Here is a 16,148-nt window from a genome sequence, read left to right on the forward strand (position 1 = left end):
TTTTTAAATTAAAAAGCCATTCATTAATTTAAATTCCTTGCTTATAAATATCCTTATATTTACATTTTGTATTTTTTGGTCGGTTATGCGGAGGAGTTCCTCAAGTGTGGAGCGGAAACGGCTGTTAGTTTACATACTATTATCTGTTAAGTCAGACTATGTGGGAATTGCAAAAATTACTCGTTCGCAAACAACACTAGCAGATGATACTTTCGATAGATGCGCACAGTACTCGATACTTTCGATAGCAAAACAATAAAGATTTCGAACGATTGACGATGACGAACGTATAAAGAGCAATATTTAAACAAATTAAACTCATCATAAACGAAACGAAGTATACAAACAGTGCGTCCGTTGTATCCATAATCGATTACGTGCATTTACGCCACCGGGCGACTCAAAGTCGCGGTCGCCGCCAACATAGACCGTCACGTCGACGTTCTGCAGTCGCCGAGTTGGAGGCCATCTAATATTTGACAGAGGCGTAAAGATGACCGCCTCGGACAAGTATACTTATCAGCGGACTGTGCTCTGCCTAGCGCGCGTACTGGCTGGCATACAGCCCACCCCATGGGACAAGGTCGGTGCAGTTGGGGGTGTTGCTAGCTGTTGACAATGTCTGTTTGATGGAATGCGAAGGGCGGGTGGGGGTGGGGGCGTACTGGCCGCAAATTGGAAATCGAATTTTCGCGCAACTAAAGTTGACCTTGGGCGCAACAGACATGCGTATAGTGATGACGTGCCTCAGAGCCCATAGAGGAGATCTAAAGCACGCGGGGGAAGGGAGGGTGATGATTTATGTTTTTAAGTGTGTCATCATTGACTGACTGCAGCTGTCAATCTCTAAAATCTCGTTTGCCACCTTAGGTGCAGACCCTGTTCCGCTACTGCCCGCAAGAGAATGCATCTGGCGTCTTTTGCCTGGACTCCAGAGCACAAGATGCAGTCATCGCATTGGGCATTTACTTCCTGGAAGGCGGCTGCCAGCATGAGTCACAGATAGTGCCGTATCTGCTGCGTCTGGCCAAGAGCCTGCCCAAGGCAAGAATACACGATGAACGCCACAGTAAAGTGGAGCGTAAGTGCAACTCAATATTCCCCAAATGATATTTAATCCACTGATGACCATCATATCATGTACAGGTGTGCGCATACCCGCAGCAGAGAAGTTCAGCTTCTGCTTGAACACACTGCTATCTGACATAGCAGCCAAATGCCCGGAGCTGCGGGAGGAGATCATACTGAACCAGGTCGAAACACTGGGCACGCTCGCCAACATTGTGAAGCCCAGCAAGGATTCTAGCAACTCCACGCCGTCGCCCTTGGTGCTGTGCAATGCGACGGTTCCGCTGCTCTTTGGCTTGGCTCGCTCGATGGGCCGCTATGCCAGCAACAATCCGCCGTTGCTGTGTCGCATATTTCCGCCCGAGCAGCTGCCCACGCAGCGAGTCAGCGCCAGCAGCGCTGGCAGCAGTGGCTCATTCAGCAGCAGCGAACGCCTGGCGAGTACCCAGTTTCGGCCCATCATACCTCGGTCGATGTCGGGCAGCCTGGCCCACAATAGCGCCCCGGGCGATGAGAGTCGCATGCGTTCAGCGGTGAGCAAACAGAAGCCGTCGCTGCAGAGCTACTTCTCGGTGCCCTACGATCCTCGCACGCACTTCTTCACGCGCTACGGCTCCAGCTTCAATCAGTTCCCACACATGCGTGTCAACCTGTGCGAATCGCCTGGCAAGAGCGGCCCAAAGCCGCTGTACCGCGTGCCGCCGTTTCCCATACAGCATTTGCAGACCATCTTTGCCGTGTCCAAGAAACTGTTAACCAAAGATACGCTCGAGTATCTGGATGAGCTGGGCAGCGATATATTCTCGATGCACTTGAAGAATGGCAACTGCTATAAGAGCTTCTCTGAGATGCTGAATCTGGTGCTAGTCACACTGCTGCGCGAGCTGTTGCAGCATCAGATCGACCTGCCCACGCCCTTCACCAAGGACGTGCAGGAGTTCGTCAAGCGGCTGTTCCTTAATGGCCAAACGGAGCTGCAAAACAAGCAACAGGACCAGGAACGCGAGCGTCGCGAAGAGAACGGTATCGCCGTCGTCAACAAGTACAAGATCAACGTGATGGCCAACGCAGCCTGCGTGGACCTCCTCGTTTGGGCCATACGAGACGAGACGGGTACGTTAGCTAGCTCAGCACTGACTTATGATTTCTACTGCGATATTTATTATCTAATACTTGGACAGGTGATGAGAGAGTATCTGTGTGCGGTTGGTCTGAATTCAATTTGCGCTTAGATCAAACTTTAATCTCTTTTCAATTCTCACAAGTCCCAAAGCTGAGCAACAATTCTCCATATTTGAAAATCAAAGACAAATTGGCAACAGGGCGAAGACAGCACAACTAGAAAAGACACGATAGGCATGCAGGCAAAAGTGGCTATATATATATAATGCAATATATAATGCAGTATGTATATATGTTGTATAGTTCAATACTTGACACAAAGCGCATCTATGTGAATCTTTGCAACTTTTCTAATTCAGATATAGAGTCTAAAATTTTGCTTATCCTTAAATTTAAGATCATAGAATCAGAAATCTTTGTTTTTTACAGCATCATAATTAATCTAAAGGGTTTGCTGCCTTTACAATTAAGACCTTACAGAAATTATGATCTCTATGATAATTATGGTTTCAAAATTCTCTGTAGATTGTAGGTTTCACTTTTATTACTCAGATCTTCGTTAATTTTATAATTGAAATCCTAAAGAGTCTAAAATCTTTAGACTTACATTCAGGAAAGATATCATTGTATGACATATTTTCCCAGATCTACGCTATCTTAAAGTGTAGCTTCTGTATAGATTGTTTAGCTTGCAAGCACTCAAAGCTCAATCGATAGGTTAGCCTAAGAATGAATACGATGTACGATGTCTTTAAGGATATATATACAAGAAATCTGTAGACACTAGCTCAGTATACAAGGTAGGTTATTATATACACTAGATTCTACTACTAAAACATGGGCGACATATTCGATCGAAACAAGGGGAGATATGGAAATGAAAAGATATAACATCCAATAATATTTTTTTCGCATAGGTCCAGACAGCGCATGTTTTATCCATATACTGCAAAGTTTTTCATTTTAATTATGATTATTTATTTTATTAATTGACTTTATATTATCACACTGTTAGGGCTATTTATGTGGCTTCGGTGCTCCGAGGATAAATTTGATTTCTTTAGTTGCTTTCTTTTGAGTTCCGATACGGAATATTTTTACAGTTGACGTCGACTATAACGTGCCGTCCTTGCAAAATGGCTTGCATTTTTTATTGAAAAAAGGTCAGGAGCTGTTCCTGTCCCATCCTCCATCTGCCCCATCCGCCACCTTCGCCCCGCCCGCTTCCTCAACAGTTCCAACTAATTTGTTTTCTTTTCATGTTACTTTTTTTTTATTATTTTGTAATCTTTGTGTTCGTGCCCGTCGGCTCTCACGGCATGCACACGAGTATCATATAATTTGAAAGGGATCGCAAGATGATTCCGGAAAGATCATTTGTTCATTGCATGATGCTGCTCCTCTACTCTCCCACTCGTTGAGGTTGTTCTCGTTGTTTACGTTTATATATTCTGCAATTCCATTGTTTGTTCCTATTTATTTATAACGTTTTTTGCCCATCTGCCTTTCACGCACACCCACAGAGGCGGACAAACTGTGCGGGCGCTTGTCACAGAAGCTGAATCTGGTGCTCAGTCACAAGATCGTCATGGACCACATGCCCCTGTTGATGGTCTGCTTGGAGGGCCTGGGCAAGCTGGCGCAGAAGTTTCCCAACATTGCTGGCACTTCGATATCATATTTGCGCGACTTCCTCGTCGATCCCAGTCCGATACTGGGCAAGCTGCACGCGCACGCCATGCAGACGATGGCGTTGCAGAAGAAGGAGAAGGAGCTGACTCCCTTCAAAATCGTTGTGCAGCACTCCGATTCGCGCTCGATTGTCGACATCTTCGGCGACAATCAGAAGCAGACGGGCACTGGGCGCAGCGGCTACGCGGCATTCGAGGCACTGCGTGATGCTGCCATCGAGAATCTGTCGATTGCTCTGCGAGCAGCCCACACGCTCGACCAGTTCTGTGTTCCCGCTCTGGTGGCAAACGTATCAAATCGTCTCTTCACGGCAGAGAAGCACGAGAGGTAGTATCACTATAAACATATATAAGGAAAGCATTTCCAAGCTAATCTGTTCTACTTCTTTAGCGAATCGACGCTAGTCAGCCTAAACATCATTGTAATGCTGGGCCATGTGGCTGTGGCGCTTAAGGACACCTCGAAGACCACACAGAACATATTGCAGTTCTTCATACAGCGCTTCTGCAAGGTGCCGTCGGAGCAGAATGCGCTGATCGTCGATCAGCTGGGCTGCATGATCATATCGCAGTGCGAGCCGCACATCTTCGATGAGATCATGAAGATGTTCTCGCGCGTCACGGTGCAGTCGGCCTCGCAGGCATACACCTCCGACCCGGAGCACCGCAAGCAGTACCACCATGTCTCCGATGCTGTGGTCAACGCGCTGGGCAACATTGCGGCCAACATACAGGGCGACTCAGAGATGCTGGAGCTGCTGGGCAAGCTGCTGGAGCTATTTGTCCAGATTGGACTCGACGGCGAGCGCTCGTATGACAATACGCCGGGTGCCCAGAAGGCGAGCTCGCGTGCCGGCAATCTAGGCATGCTTATACCGGTCATTGCTGTGCTCATGCGCCGTCTGCCACCCATTAAGAATCCGCGCCAACGCTTGCATAAGCTCTTCAGAGACTTCTGGGCCTACTGCGTGGTCATGGGCTTCACAAACGCTCGCCTATGGCCAGCTGATTGGTATCAGGGCGTGCAGCAGATCGCTGCCAAGTCGCCGCTGCTCATCTCCCAGACGGCCCACAAATCGGATATGCGCGAGCTTAACTATACGCTGGCCATCAAGAGCGACTCGGTCAACGAGCTGCGCAGCCAGATCCTGATGCTGCTGGAGAACTCCTCCGACAATGTGGCTGCTTCCATAAACAAGCTTAGCTTTGCCCAGTGCACGTACCTGCTCAGCGTCTATTGGCTGGAGATGCTGCGCGTTGAGAACGCGGACGAACCCAGTCTGGAGCCCATCCTGAGCTACCTCTGCGACACGGCGCTGCAAAAGGACAAAACCGGCATTTGGCAGTGCGTCAAGTGGTAAGGCGATACAAAACAACTACACTACATTATACGGAGTCGGTTTGCATTTGGAGTATGAGAGGAGTAGATTAGATTCTGGCTTGCTAGTCGATCTCCTAATGCCCTCTTTGAGAAACATTGCTTTGGCTAAATGGGATTTTAAATTAGCAATCAATTAACTTGTAGCGTATTCTAATTGTGTGAAGATTAATCAATTTGTATCTTGCTACTTTCTGATCTTTCTGGTAAGGTCTAGCAGAGTCTACTCCAAACTATACTTCAAGATTGTTAAGGTCTTATCATAATTTAACTTGCTCATTTAGAATGAAAGTACGAGTACAAGAACAGGCTAGACATATTCTTGATATGAACGATAAGATGAGCTATATCAGACATCTTTCTTTCCGTCCAATGATTTGCCTAACCCAAATGAAGAGCTCACATAACAGCTTAAAGAGCTAAAACATCTGATTTTTAAATACGTGATGGATACTAAATTTTTGAATGTTTTAGATTTTTAATGCTAAGCTTTATTCTGTCCAAAGTAGATCAAGTGGGAAGAAGTCTGTAACTGTTTAGTTAACCGGGTTTCAAAAACACCGTAAGTAGCATTTGCCGCATTGCGACGTAGCGAGTGGACGTCTTAAGTAAACCTTAGCAGTTTTTTAGGCTAGGGTATACAAAAGGGTATATTCCAAATTTCCCTGACTTGAATACTGGTAATAGGGCTTGCATTCATGCGAACACTCGGACTGACGGACTATCCGCCGAAACGGACTTTGCACAAACCAATATGCTCATTTTGCTCTCGCGAATGAGTATGAAAGACATGTGTCTTATCAAAGTTAGACTAAATGTAACCAGATTAATAGCTTCCCTATATGGCTTGTGCAAGGTGCATCTCCAAGTCAGTCACTCCCGATCTGATAGTTACCCTAAAAATTTCGTGAGTAATGTAAATAATGCCCGTTTCTAGTGTGGCGGACCAGGTCTTCGAGAAGTTCCGTAATGTGCTGTACGCCCACGACGAGATCAGGGAGAAGGTGCTGGAGTCGCAGGCCACGCTGCTGTTGGTCTACTTCAATCACATACACAAGCAGATCCAGCTGGTGGCGGATCAATATCTCTCGCAGCTGGTGGATCGCTTTCCACATCTGCTGTGGAATCGTCGCGTGCTGTGGTGCATGCTGGACATCTTGCAGCTGTTGGCCTACTCGCTGTCACTGGACCCCAACGAGGAGACGCCGACGTTGCGGGTCGTTTCGACGCCGTACACGCTGCAGCTGATGGACTCGCTGCCGGCGCGGGAGCTGCGGCTGAAGGACTTCGCGGACCGTTGTCAGGGCATTGTGAACGAGGCGATGAAGTGGGCGCCGCGCTCCACGCGCTCCCACCTGCAGGAGTATCCCAACCAGATACCCACGCCCGTGCTAGCCCACCACAGTGGCCTGGCACTGGCATTTGACTCGGTGGTGAACAGCAGCACTCTGCACCCGGGCAATACGCTGAGCACGCTCAGCAAGCGGCCCAGCTGCGTCAACTCGGACACACCGCGCTTTGTGTCCGTGCTCTGCCTACGCAGCAAGTACGCCGGCGAAATCAGCGGCCTGCTCTCCGTGCTGAGCGAGCAGGACAAGGTGGGGCTGGCCGATCGTCTGGTCAGCGACGTGTGGGGCGCCTGCGCCGAGAAGAGCGATGCTAGGCATCGCGGCGCGCTTTGGCGAGCCACCGCCTACCTCATCATCTGTGCAGAGGTCGATCGCAAGCTGCTGCACGCGGTGGCCAGCTCGCAGCTGGAGCTCTTCACGGAGTCCGCCATGGAGACGGCCGTCGAGTGCTGGCAGTGGGTGCTGACGGCACGGCAGGATCTAGAGCTGTGCTTCATACAGGAAATGGTGAGCGCCTGGCAGACGACATTCGAGAAGCGCTTGGGCCTGTTCGCCTGGGAGGTGGAGATCACCCATCCGCTGGCCGCCTACGAGGGCTGCAAGCTGGTGAGCAAGCCCATCTTGATAGCGCCGCACCTGATCTGGCTGCAGCTGCTCTCCGAGATGGTGGACACGGCCAAGTACTGCAATCGCGACAAGGTGGAGATGTTCTGCCTGCTGCTGCATCGCTGCCTGCCCATACTGAAGAGCAGCCGGCAGAATCGCCAAGTGGCTACCGTCGGCTGCCGGTTCAAGCTGCTGCAGTGCGGCCTCTCCCTGCTCCAAGGCAATACGATACCCAAGTCATTGGCGCGCAACATCTTGCGCGAGCGCATCTACTCCAACGCCCTCGACTACTTCTGCGGCCCGCCCACGTGCCCCAACCAGAGCCGGGAGCAGCTGCTGGAGGACATCCTGATCTTGCTCAAGTTCTGGCAGACGATGCGCAGCGAGAAGAAGCATCTGGTTACCTCGGAGGTGGGCGACTATGACATTACCAGCACCTCGGTCAGCTCCACCCAGATGCTAGCCGTGCGCAACAACCCGGAGACCGCATCACTTATCAGCGGCGGCGCCGACTATGCGCGCTCCATGAGCGCCACGGGCAACACAGGTGGATGGTACAACACCATTCCGCACTCGACGTCGACTTTGTCGAAGCGCTCGAACCGCTCGAAACGGCTGCAGTATCAGAAGGACTCCTACGACAAGGACTACATGAAGAAGCGCAATCTAATACTCGAGCTGCTGGCCGTCGAGCTGGAGTTTCTGATCACCTGGTATAATCCGAACAGCCTAACCGATCTGATAGTGCCAGGTAAATACTACATAAAGATCTTATTATGGTCATTATGCATATTCCTTCCTCTCTCTCTCTCTCTCTTTCTCTCTAATGTACTCTAACTATGTACCATGAAATATTGGTCTTTCTGTGTATGTTTTGTCTCTTTCGCTCTTAATTTTGTCCGTCATCTCTTTTCGTACCATATTCGTCAATTCAACTGCTTTATTTCGTTTCGTTTGCGTACTCACTCCTTTCCTTCCCATGGCATTCGTAAATGTTGCACTGACTGTAGCTACTACAACAACGAGTTCTCCTGCCAGACTTATTTGAAATATGTTTTAATCTTGATATCCATCTTTATCTCATTTACCTATTACTATTCATTCGCAGGCGAGGAACAGATCACGGAGTGGCGAAATCGCCCATACAAGCCAAATGTCTGGCGGGACTATGCGCGCTTGGCTTGGTGCTACAATCCAGCTCTGGCCGTGTTTTTGCCGCAGCGCATCAAGAACGCGGAGACCATTGACGAGGAGGTGTCGCGGTTGGTCTGCTCCGACCCGATCGCCGTGTGCCACATACCCGAGGCGCTCAAGTATCTGTGCACCACCAAGAACCTGCTCCAGGAGAGTCCCGACCTGGTCTACATACTGTCCTGGTCGCCGGTGACGCCCATACAAGCGCTGTCCTACTTCTCGCGGCAGTATCCGTCGCATCCGCTGACTGCCCAGTATGCGGTGAAGACGTTGAGTTCATATCCAGCTGAATCGGTGCTTCCATATATACCGCAGCTGGTGCAGGCGCTGCGCCACGACACGATGGGCTATGTGGTTGAGTTCATCAAGAACATATCGAAGCGCTCGCAGATTGTGGCCCATCAGCTGATTTGGAACATGCAGACGAACATGTACATGGACGAGGATCAGCAGCATCGCGATCCCAACTTGTACGAGGCACTGGATATGCTTTCGCAGAACATCATTGCCTCCTTCTCGGGCGCCGCAAAGCGCTTCTATGAGCGCGAATTTGATTTCTTTGGCAAAATTACGGCCGTCTCCGGAGAGATTCGCTCTTATCCCAAGGGCAGCGAGCGGAAGAACGCGTGCCTGGCGGCACTCAGTCGGATCAAGGTGCAATCTGGCTGCTATTTGCCATCCAATCCGGAGGCGATGGTGCTGGACATTGAGTACAGCAGCGGCACGCCCATGCAGAGTGCTGCCAAAGCGCCGTATTTGGCCCGTTTCCGCGTCTATCGCTGTGGCATTACCGAGCTAGAGACTCGCGCCATGGAGGTGTCCAATAATCCGGTGAGTCATTATATCACTATCTCGCTCTCTTTCATTCTTGCTTGCTTGCCCTTGCCTACCGCTCACACTCACTTGATTGTGTACTCTCTGTCTTATGCATGCGCAGAACTCGCAGGAGGATGCCCAGATGAAGCTCGGCGTGGAATCGTGGCAGGCGGCCATCTTCAAAGTGGGCGACGACGTGCGCCAGGACATGCTGGCCCTGCAGGTGATCACCATATTCAAGAACATCTTTCAGCAAGTTGGCCTGGATCTATTCCTGTTCCCCTATCGCGTTGTGGCCACAGCACCAGGCGTAAGTCTAAGTCGAGAAGGAGAGAGAGAGAAAGAGAGAGGCAGAGATTGATATTTATATTTCTATTTGCAGTGCGGCGTCATAGAGTGCGTGCCCAATGCGAAGTCGCGCGATCAGCTGGGCAGGCAAACCGACTCCGGTCTATCCGAGTACTTCCAACATCAGTATGGCGATGAGAGCTCCAAAGAGTTTCAGGCAGCGCGAGCCAACTTCGTGAAGTCCATGGCTGCTTATTCGTTAGTTGGCTATCTGCTGCAGATCAAGGATCGTCATAATGGCAACATCATGATCGACAAGGATGGTCACATCATCCACATAGGTAAATATATATAGAAATGATTTCTTTGCTTCTATATTCATGTAATTCTTGCCATAGATTTCGGCTTCATGTTTGAGTCGTCGCCCGGCGGCAACATTGGCTTTGAGCCTGACATGAAGCTGACTGACGAGATGGTCATGATCATGGGTGGCAAAATGGAGGCGCCGGCCTTTAAGTGGTTCTGTGAGCTGTGCGTGCAGGCCTTCCTGGCTGTGCGGCCCTATCAGGATGCGATCGTGTCGCTGGTCTCGCTAATGCTCGACACTGGGCTGCCTTGCTTCCGGGGCCAAACGATCAATCTGTTGAAGCAACGCTTCGTGGCCACCAAAAACAACAAGGAGGCGGCCGCCCACATGTTGGCTGTCATACGTAACTCGTATCAGAACTTCCGTACGCGTACCTACGATATGATCCAGTACTATCAGAATCAGATACCCTATTAGTGGATTGGTGGGACGAATTTCGGATTTTGGGATTTGGTATTTTTGGGACTTTTGTGGGATTTCATGTTAGCCAAATGCTGTATTATTATAATAATATTATTGTTTTTTATGTATACTATTATTATATTTTATGTCCTTTGCGTTTCTGTTTTGTATTTAATAGCTGTTAAATTTTTCGAAGATTTTACGATGCATACTAAATCAATTATAGGGCAATATGTTGTACAATGTATTTGTTACCTACATATATACGTATACAAACAAACATACATATATACTACTTATATACGATACTAACGATAAAACAATGGCCCCATATTTGCGAGTTGGCCAATATATTTCCATATACAGAACATACTTAATTAACTACTTGTAATCATAACCACTGTGTAATTGTAATATCCACATACATTTTCTCCACGTTTCGGAGAAAAAAAAAAAAATTAAATTCAAATTGCGTTAAAAAATTTTTGTTCTGTGTAATTTGAATCTCGCGCTTCGATTTAGGTCTGTTCATGTAGCTTTACAGAGCGACTCACATACTTGGCAGAGGTGTTATCGAATTATGTTAAGGCACAGTTGCTTCGTGCTTAGTGTTGGAAAGCGTTACATCCAAAAGAAGAAGCACACGGACTGACAGCCAGATAGAATAGCAGCGAAGAAGCTAAAAGTACGCCTACAATATCGAATAATTATCGTGCAATGTTCTTTTCATTATCATTCGTCCGTTTTGGCACTTCATTCGTCGTTTAGTTGCTTCTCATACACGAACGAACGTGAACGTGGTACGCGCGGCGCATATTATTTTTCGTTTAGTGAAAGTGTAAGTAGTGTTGGCTCGCTGTGGTTGTTGTAGAAGCAGCAGCAGCAGCCCAAGCAGTAGCGACGTTTTGTGCACAATACATACACGGCCGCCATATTAAAATGGCATAAAAAGGTAGTCGATAAAAACCGTACGCATAATATACAATATTTCTCAAGTTCTGGCCCAAAAGTTACAAATACACAACTGCAACATAACATGAAACTGACAAGCAACGTGTGTGTGTGAGAAGAGCGAAAGTAATTAGAACGAAAACGAAGCAAACGCAAATGAAATGTACGAAAATAAAGCAAAACCTAATGGCAATAGCAGCGAGAAGTGTTGCGCGTGAAGAAGCAGCAGCGCATAGGTAGAGCGAATAAAGCGAATAAAAAAAGGAGAAAAAGAAACTATTAATTGAAGCAAAACCGAGCGAAAAGTGTCATTCATTAAGAAAAACTGCAAAAAATAGACGAAAATCGGTGTTAAAGTGCCACTAACATACATATGAAAATCTTGTACAATATCTGTTGTACAAACAGCGATTCTTTTTTTTTACTACGATACAACGAATAAAAAGTATATACGGAAGCAAGGTGTATAGCGAAAGACGAAACGAAACGAAAAAAGACAGCGGGTCGCGCTCTCTATATGTGTGTATGTGTGTGCGAGAATGTGTTTGTGTGTGTATGTGTTTGCTTGAATGTGTTAGAGCGTGTGTGTAGCCGTGTGCGTGAGGCGGCGGTGGCGGCAGCGGCCGCAACAGCAGTAGCTGAAAGAAAGCAGTGAAGAAATATGTATGTGAAAAAGAAAAGAAAGAAATGATAGCAGCGCAAAAACGAAAGAAAAGTTATACATCCTATACATGCACAGACGTACTATGCATGTACATATATCGTACATAAATAATAAGCAATTCTAGCAACGAATTTTTCTCTTCTCTTCTATTTATTTGATTTTTTTTTGTTTTTGTGGTCAGTGAGCAGCGAGTTGAATAAAACATTCAAAGTAGTACACACACACACACTCACACACACATGACACATGACACATACATTCTTACTAATGCAAAAGAAAAAATTGCGTTACACAAGCAACCCCTTTACCGTTGCGCCGTCTCATCCTTGCTTCGCTCTTTGAGAACTAACAAGTGCCTTAATCAGCGTGCGTGCGTGAGTGTGAGACAGTGTTCGTGAGCGTGCGGTATTATGCGTTTGTGCCATTTAATATACTACTATATACTTATATATTATATGCAATAACAAATTTATTATTGAGCAGTCATATTTTTTTCTTTTTGTTGAGTGTTTTTTTTTTTTTTACGTAGATGAAAAGAGAATTATTAAGTCAAAATTAACCAAACATTGACTATATGTGGCCCACTGTGCGCAGCGGCGGCAAGTGTTATGCCGATAGAATGAATTGTGAAACACACGAAAATGAGCCACACACACGCTCACACACACTTATTTATTTTTTTATTGACATGCATTCGGACTGCACATGAAGCGAAGTAGAATTATGAATTGAGGGAATAACATGAATCAATTGTGATACAATATTTATCTTGTTTACTGCCAGAACTAAACATTTTGGTGTATATAAACATCGGTGACATTACGCTAATTAGCTCGTTTCTGTTTTTTAATTAATTTCTGTGTATACTGTAGTGTGTATTTGTATAAATATGTGACTTGGCCAATCTGAATTTTTGGGCAAAGTTCAAGGTTATTCAATGCTCGCGTGTTTGTGACCCACTGTGCAGCATGCGGCGAATACGCTGGGTCGGTCAAAGGGATTTCAATTAAATGAAACGAATTCGGAGCGAATTTATTGCTGTCCGTCAGTCATTGTGTTGCAAAGTGCAGTTAGCTAGCGAGATGCACACACAAGCACAGTTACAGCTAAGCACATGCACATGCATGCACGCGGGCAATGTAATCTAGAGTTGTCAGCTTACTGTGCACGTGTGCACGAGAGCATGAGCTAAATCAATTGCGAGTGGGAGAGTGCGAGTGAGAGAGTGATAGTGAGTGGCCCGCTGCTTGACAACGGCGTCGTTCTGAAAACATTTTCTTCTGCTTTTTTTACCATTTGCAATTTTTCGTCCAGCTACAGCTGTTTCCATGCACGTTCGTCGCTCAATCTGCCTGTATATGTGTGCGTGCTTGTGTGTTTGCAATATGAGTAGGTTGGCAACACTTTTACGCCTGCGTTGTCCTTCGCCTGCGCGTGACATTCCGATACTTTGTACACATTTGCACGCCGCAAACTTTTATCGATTATTCAACGGAACAGCCTGCTTTGGATCTTCTGCTTGTACCCTATATACATATGTGTGCGTATGTTTGTAAGTAGAATTTTTGTTCGGCATTTTCATAGTTTCCTTCAAATCGATTGGACTCCACGTCGTCAGTGTTGTAAAGCAGCACTAGTTGCGTACATTGCAGCACTGCCAATTGGTCACTCAGCCTAGGGATGTGGGCAGATGTGGGCTGCCTCTGCCTGGCTGCAGCAGCGACGGCAGCAGCCAACGCCGAATATAAAATTCAAGCGCTCAGTCAACGCTGACGCCGCCGCCTTGACGCTGGCGTCCTGTGCTGCGCGTGCTTTTCGTGTTAATCATTCGGACGAACGTCGTCAGTCACAGCCCGCAGTGGAAACTATCGCAGTTGATTGTATATATAGATATATTTTTTCCTTATCGATGTGAAAAGTGCTTGTGAAATTTAGCGCTTATTGTTGTGGTTGCTCGATTTGTGAGCCAGTTAGTCAGCCGCTGCTGCTTACATAATTGGTGCATTTCATATGCGTATGCCCAGGTGTAAATGTATGGTGCCAAAATATTTGCGGTATTAGTCGAAGCGGCGCACAAGAGCTGCTGCTCAGCAAACTTTTCGTTCAATTGCTTTAACTTTGCGAGGTAAAAGCTAGGCTCGTTGGGGTGGGACATCATAGAACCTTGTAAGCGAATGCATATTCCCATACAAGTTGGAAATCTAAATATGTAATAATCATTTGACTATCGATAGCTCTTAAATTGTAGCTTTCTTCTTAACATTCCCAATATCCTAATATTTACTTATTTTAAAGTTCCCAATTTTGGTCTGACTGTAGCTCTTTAGAGTTTAACTGGAAGATTAGTAATTAGATAGTATTTAGTATATGATACTACAATATCCATGAAAATGTATTTAAATCCAATTTAAAGCACGATTTAGCTATGATAATTTATATTTAAAGTTTCGAATACAATTTCAGGACTTCGATTTGCTTCGACATGATAATTTATATATTTAATGTCCAACCTATTAAAAAAACTTTTGAGGCAGGTAATTCGACATTGTCGTTGCGTGATTCTCATATTCACTCGTTAACTATAATATTAAACGAGAAAAAAGCTCTAGTCGGGCCTGCTCAACTAGAAGATCTCCTCAATTCTTCGATAAACTGATATTTTGATAATTGTGCGCTACTTTTCTGCTTACTAAAGAAACAACGCTTGCTCACACATACAGACACACGCATAAGCACACATGGTCTGCAGTGTGGGCTTACTAAAACTTTTCGAAAATAACTGTAATATGTGTAATCGAAATTTGCTAAAAATAAATGCGAGTCCATATGTATTTAAAATTAGGGTCTACCAAACCCCTTCTACCTGTTACATACTTTTAACAAAACCATTATACCCTTTCCAATTTGCAATGGATTTAATCTATAACAAATATATTTTGTTTTTCATTATATGTAGGCCCAACGACAAGTGTTACCTAGATATAGAATTCTCTCTCGCTTTGTTTTGCTCTCTCCCTCTCTTCGAAACAGCGATCAGCTGTTGGCAATCGCACGAAATATTAAGTCGCCATTTAAATTGTGCGTTCCCTCGCTTATCGGGAGCTATTTGGTGTTTGATATCTACTGATAGAAACCGCAAAGCTTCTTGTTGCCCCCTGCCCAAGCAAGGGAAAACAGCAAAACATAGGGTTCAAAATTCGACACACTTGATACTTGTCAGTTAGCGCCAAGGCTATGATATGTGGCAATTTTTTTTAACTGTTTCACAAAGATACGATAGATTTCTATTTAGTTTTCCCATTTATTCGCATATCTTTTACTATAGAGAATGTATTCTCTGACAAGTAAAACGCCCTTCAGTTAAATTCAAAGAAAAGGTAGAAATGACCATCAATTTGTAGTGTTTGTGATATATAACATTATTAAATTTACCATTTTCCAACACTAACCTATGGATGTAAATATATGTAGACGTTCATATATTTACTTGCTTTGTTGTAAAAATGAAATATATAGAGATGCAAGCTAAGAAGTTTGACCCACTTTTCAACACTGTTAGAGTAAATACTCATCACCTACTAAACGCCATGCGAGCGTGTAAGTGTTGTAAAAAGTTTGCTCTTAATCCCTGATGGAGGCAGCATTACTTCTACTGACAAATGTAATGTAGTCATAATTCATAGCTTACTTTTCGGCGCTGGGCAGAGGCAGCATCAGATTTTCCTTATGGTGGCATGAAAATGTTCGTCCATTTTTAAATGGCATGTAAAATGTTTTTCGTTTCGCGCGTGTGTCAATAAATAAGACGACTGAAAATACGTGCTAAGAGCAACAGAAGAGAGAAAGAGACAGAGTAGGGGGAAGAGGAAGATGAGAATATGAACCGCGTGCAGAGGCGTTACTCCAACCACCCACGTTTAGCCGCTCTCTTAAACAAAAAACAAAAAAAACAAAAAAACAAAACAAAAAAAAAAAGCAGAAAGTAAATTGAGCAGAGAAGAGAACAGGCTAAATGGGGGAAAGGGCAGTTCTGTGTGTTTTTATTATTTGTTTTTATATATTGGCTGCGTCTAAATTCAATTAAGCAACTACAGCAAATCGAACTGCCACATATAAACGCAAATATATACACACAGTCTATCTCTGCTGCCTCCTCTCCCTCTGTCTCTCTCTCGCTCTCTAGTGCTCTTTTAGTCTCTCTCTCTGCAGTAGCCAAAATTCTGTCCATGTCGCTTTTAACCTTGATGGATTT

General features: G+C 45.7%; 2 protein-coding genes across 5 annotated transcripts in view; both read left to right on the plus strand.

The window, feature by feature from the left end:
• The first annotated feature begins 226 nt into the window (after positions 1–226).
• Positions 227–10,436, plus strand: LOC6586183 (phosphatidylinositol 4-kinase alpha). Its single transcript, XM_002011770.4, has 10 exons — positions 227–583; positions 871–1,081; positions 1,147–2,181; positions 3,714–4,209; positions 4,273–5,238; positions 6,197–7,965; positions 8,323–9,239; positions 9,346–9,534; positions 9,607–9,853; positions 9,911–10,436. The coding sequence occupies exons 1-10, from the start codon at positions 494–496 to the stop codon at positions 10,294–10,296; spliced, it is 6,306 nt and encodes a 2,101-aa protein (XP_002011806.1). The 5' UTR covers positions 227–493; the 3' UTR covers positions 10,297–10,436.
• A 554-nt stretch (positions 10,437–10,990) lies between these two features.
• LOC6586184 (protein kinase shaggy) overlaps positions 10,991–16,148 on the plus strand; it is a 54,139-nt gene continuing 48,981 nt past the window's right edge. For 2 of the 4 annotated variants that reach the window (XM_044009165.1, XM_015160464.3), the window contains exon 1: positions 10,991–11,119. The gene's annotated coding sequence lies outside the window, so the exon portion shown is untranslated. Of the gene's footprint in view, positions 11,234–16,148 lie in introns of all 4 variants that reach the window. The other 2 variants (XM_044009163.1, XM_032733196.2) reach the window with 2 other exon arrangements.

The sequence above is a fragment of the Drosophila mojavensis genome, unplaced genomic scaffold, assembly GCF_018153725.1.
Source record: "Drosophila mojavensis isolate 15081-1352.22 unplaced genomic scaffold, ASM1815372v1 contig_136, whole genome shotgun sequence".
In the NCBI taxonomy this organism is placed as follows: Eukaryota; Metazoa; Arthropoda; class Insecta; order Diptera; family Drosophilidae; genus Drosophila; species Drosophila mojavensis.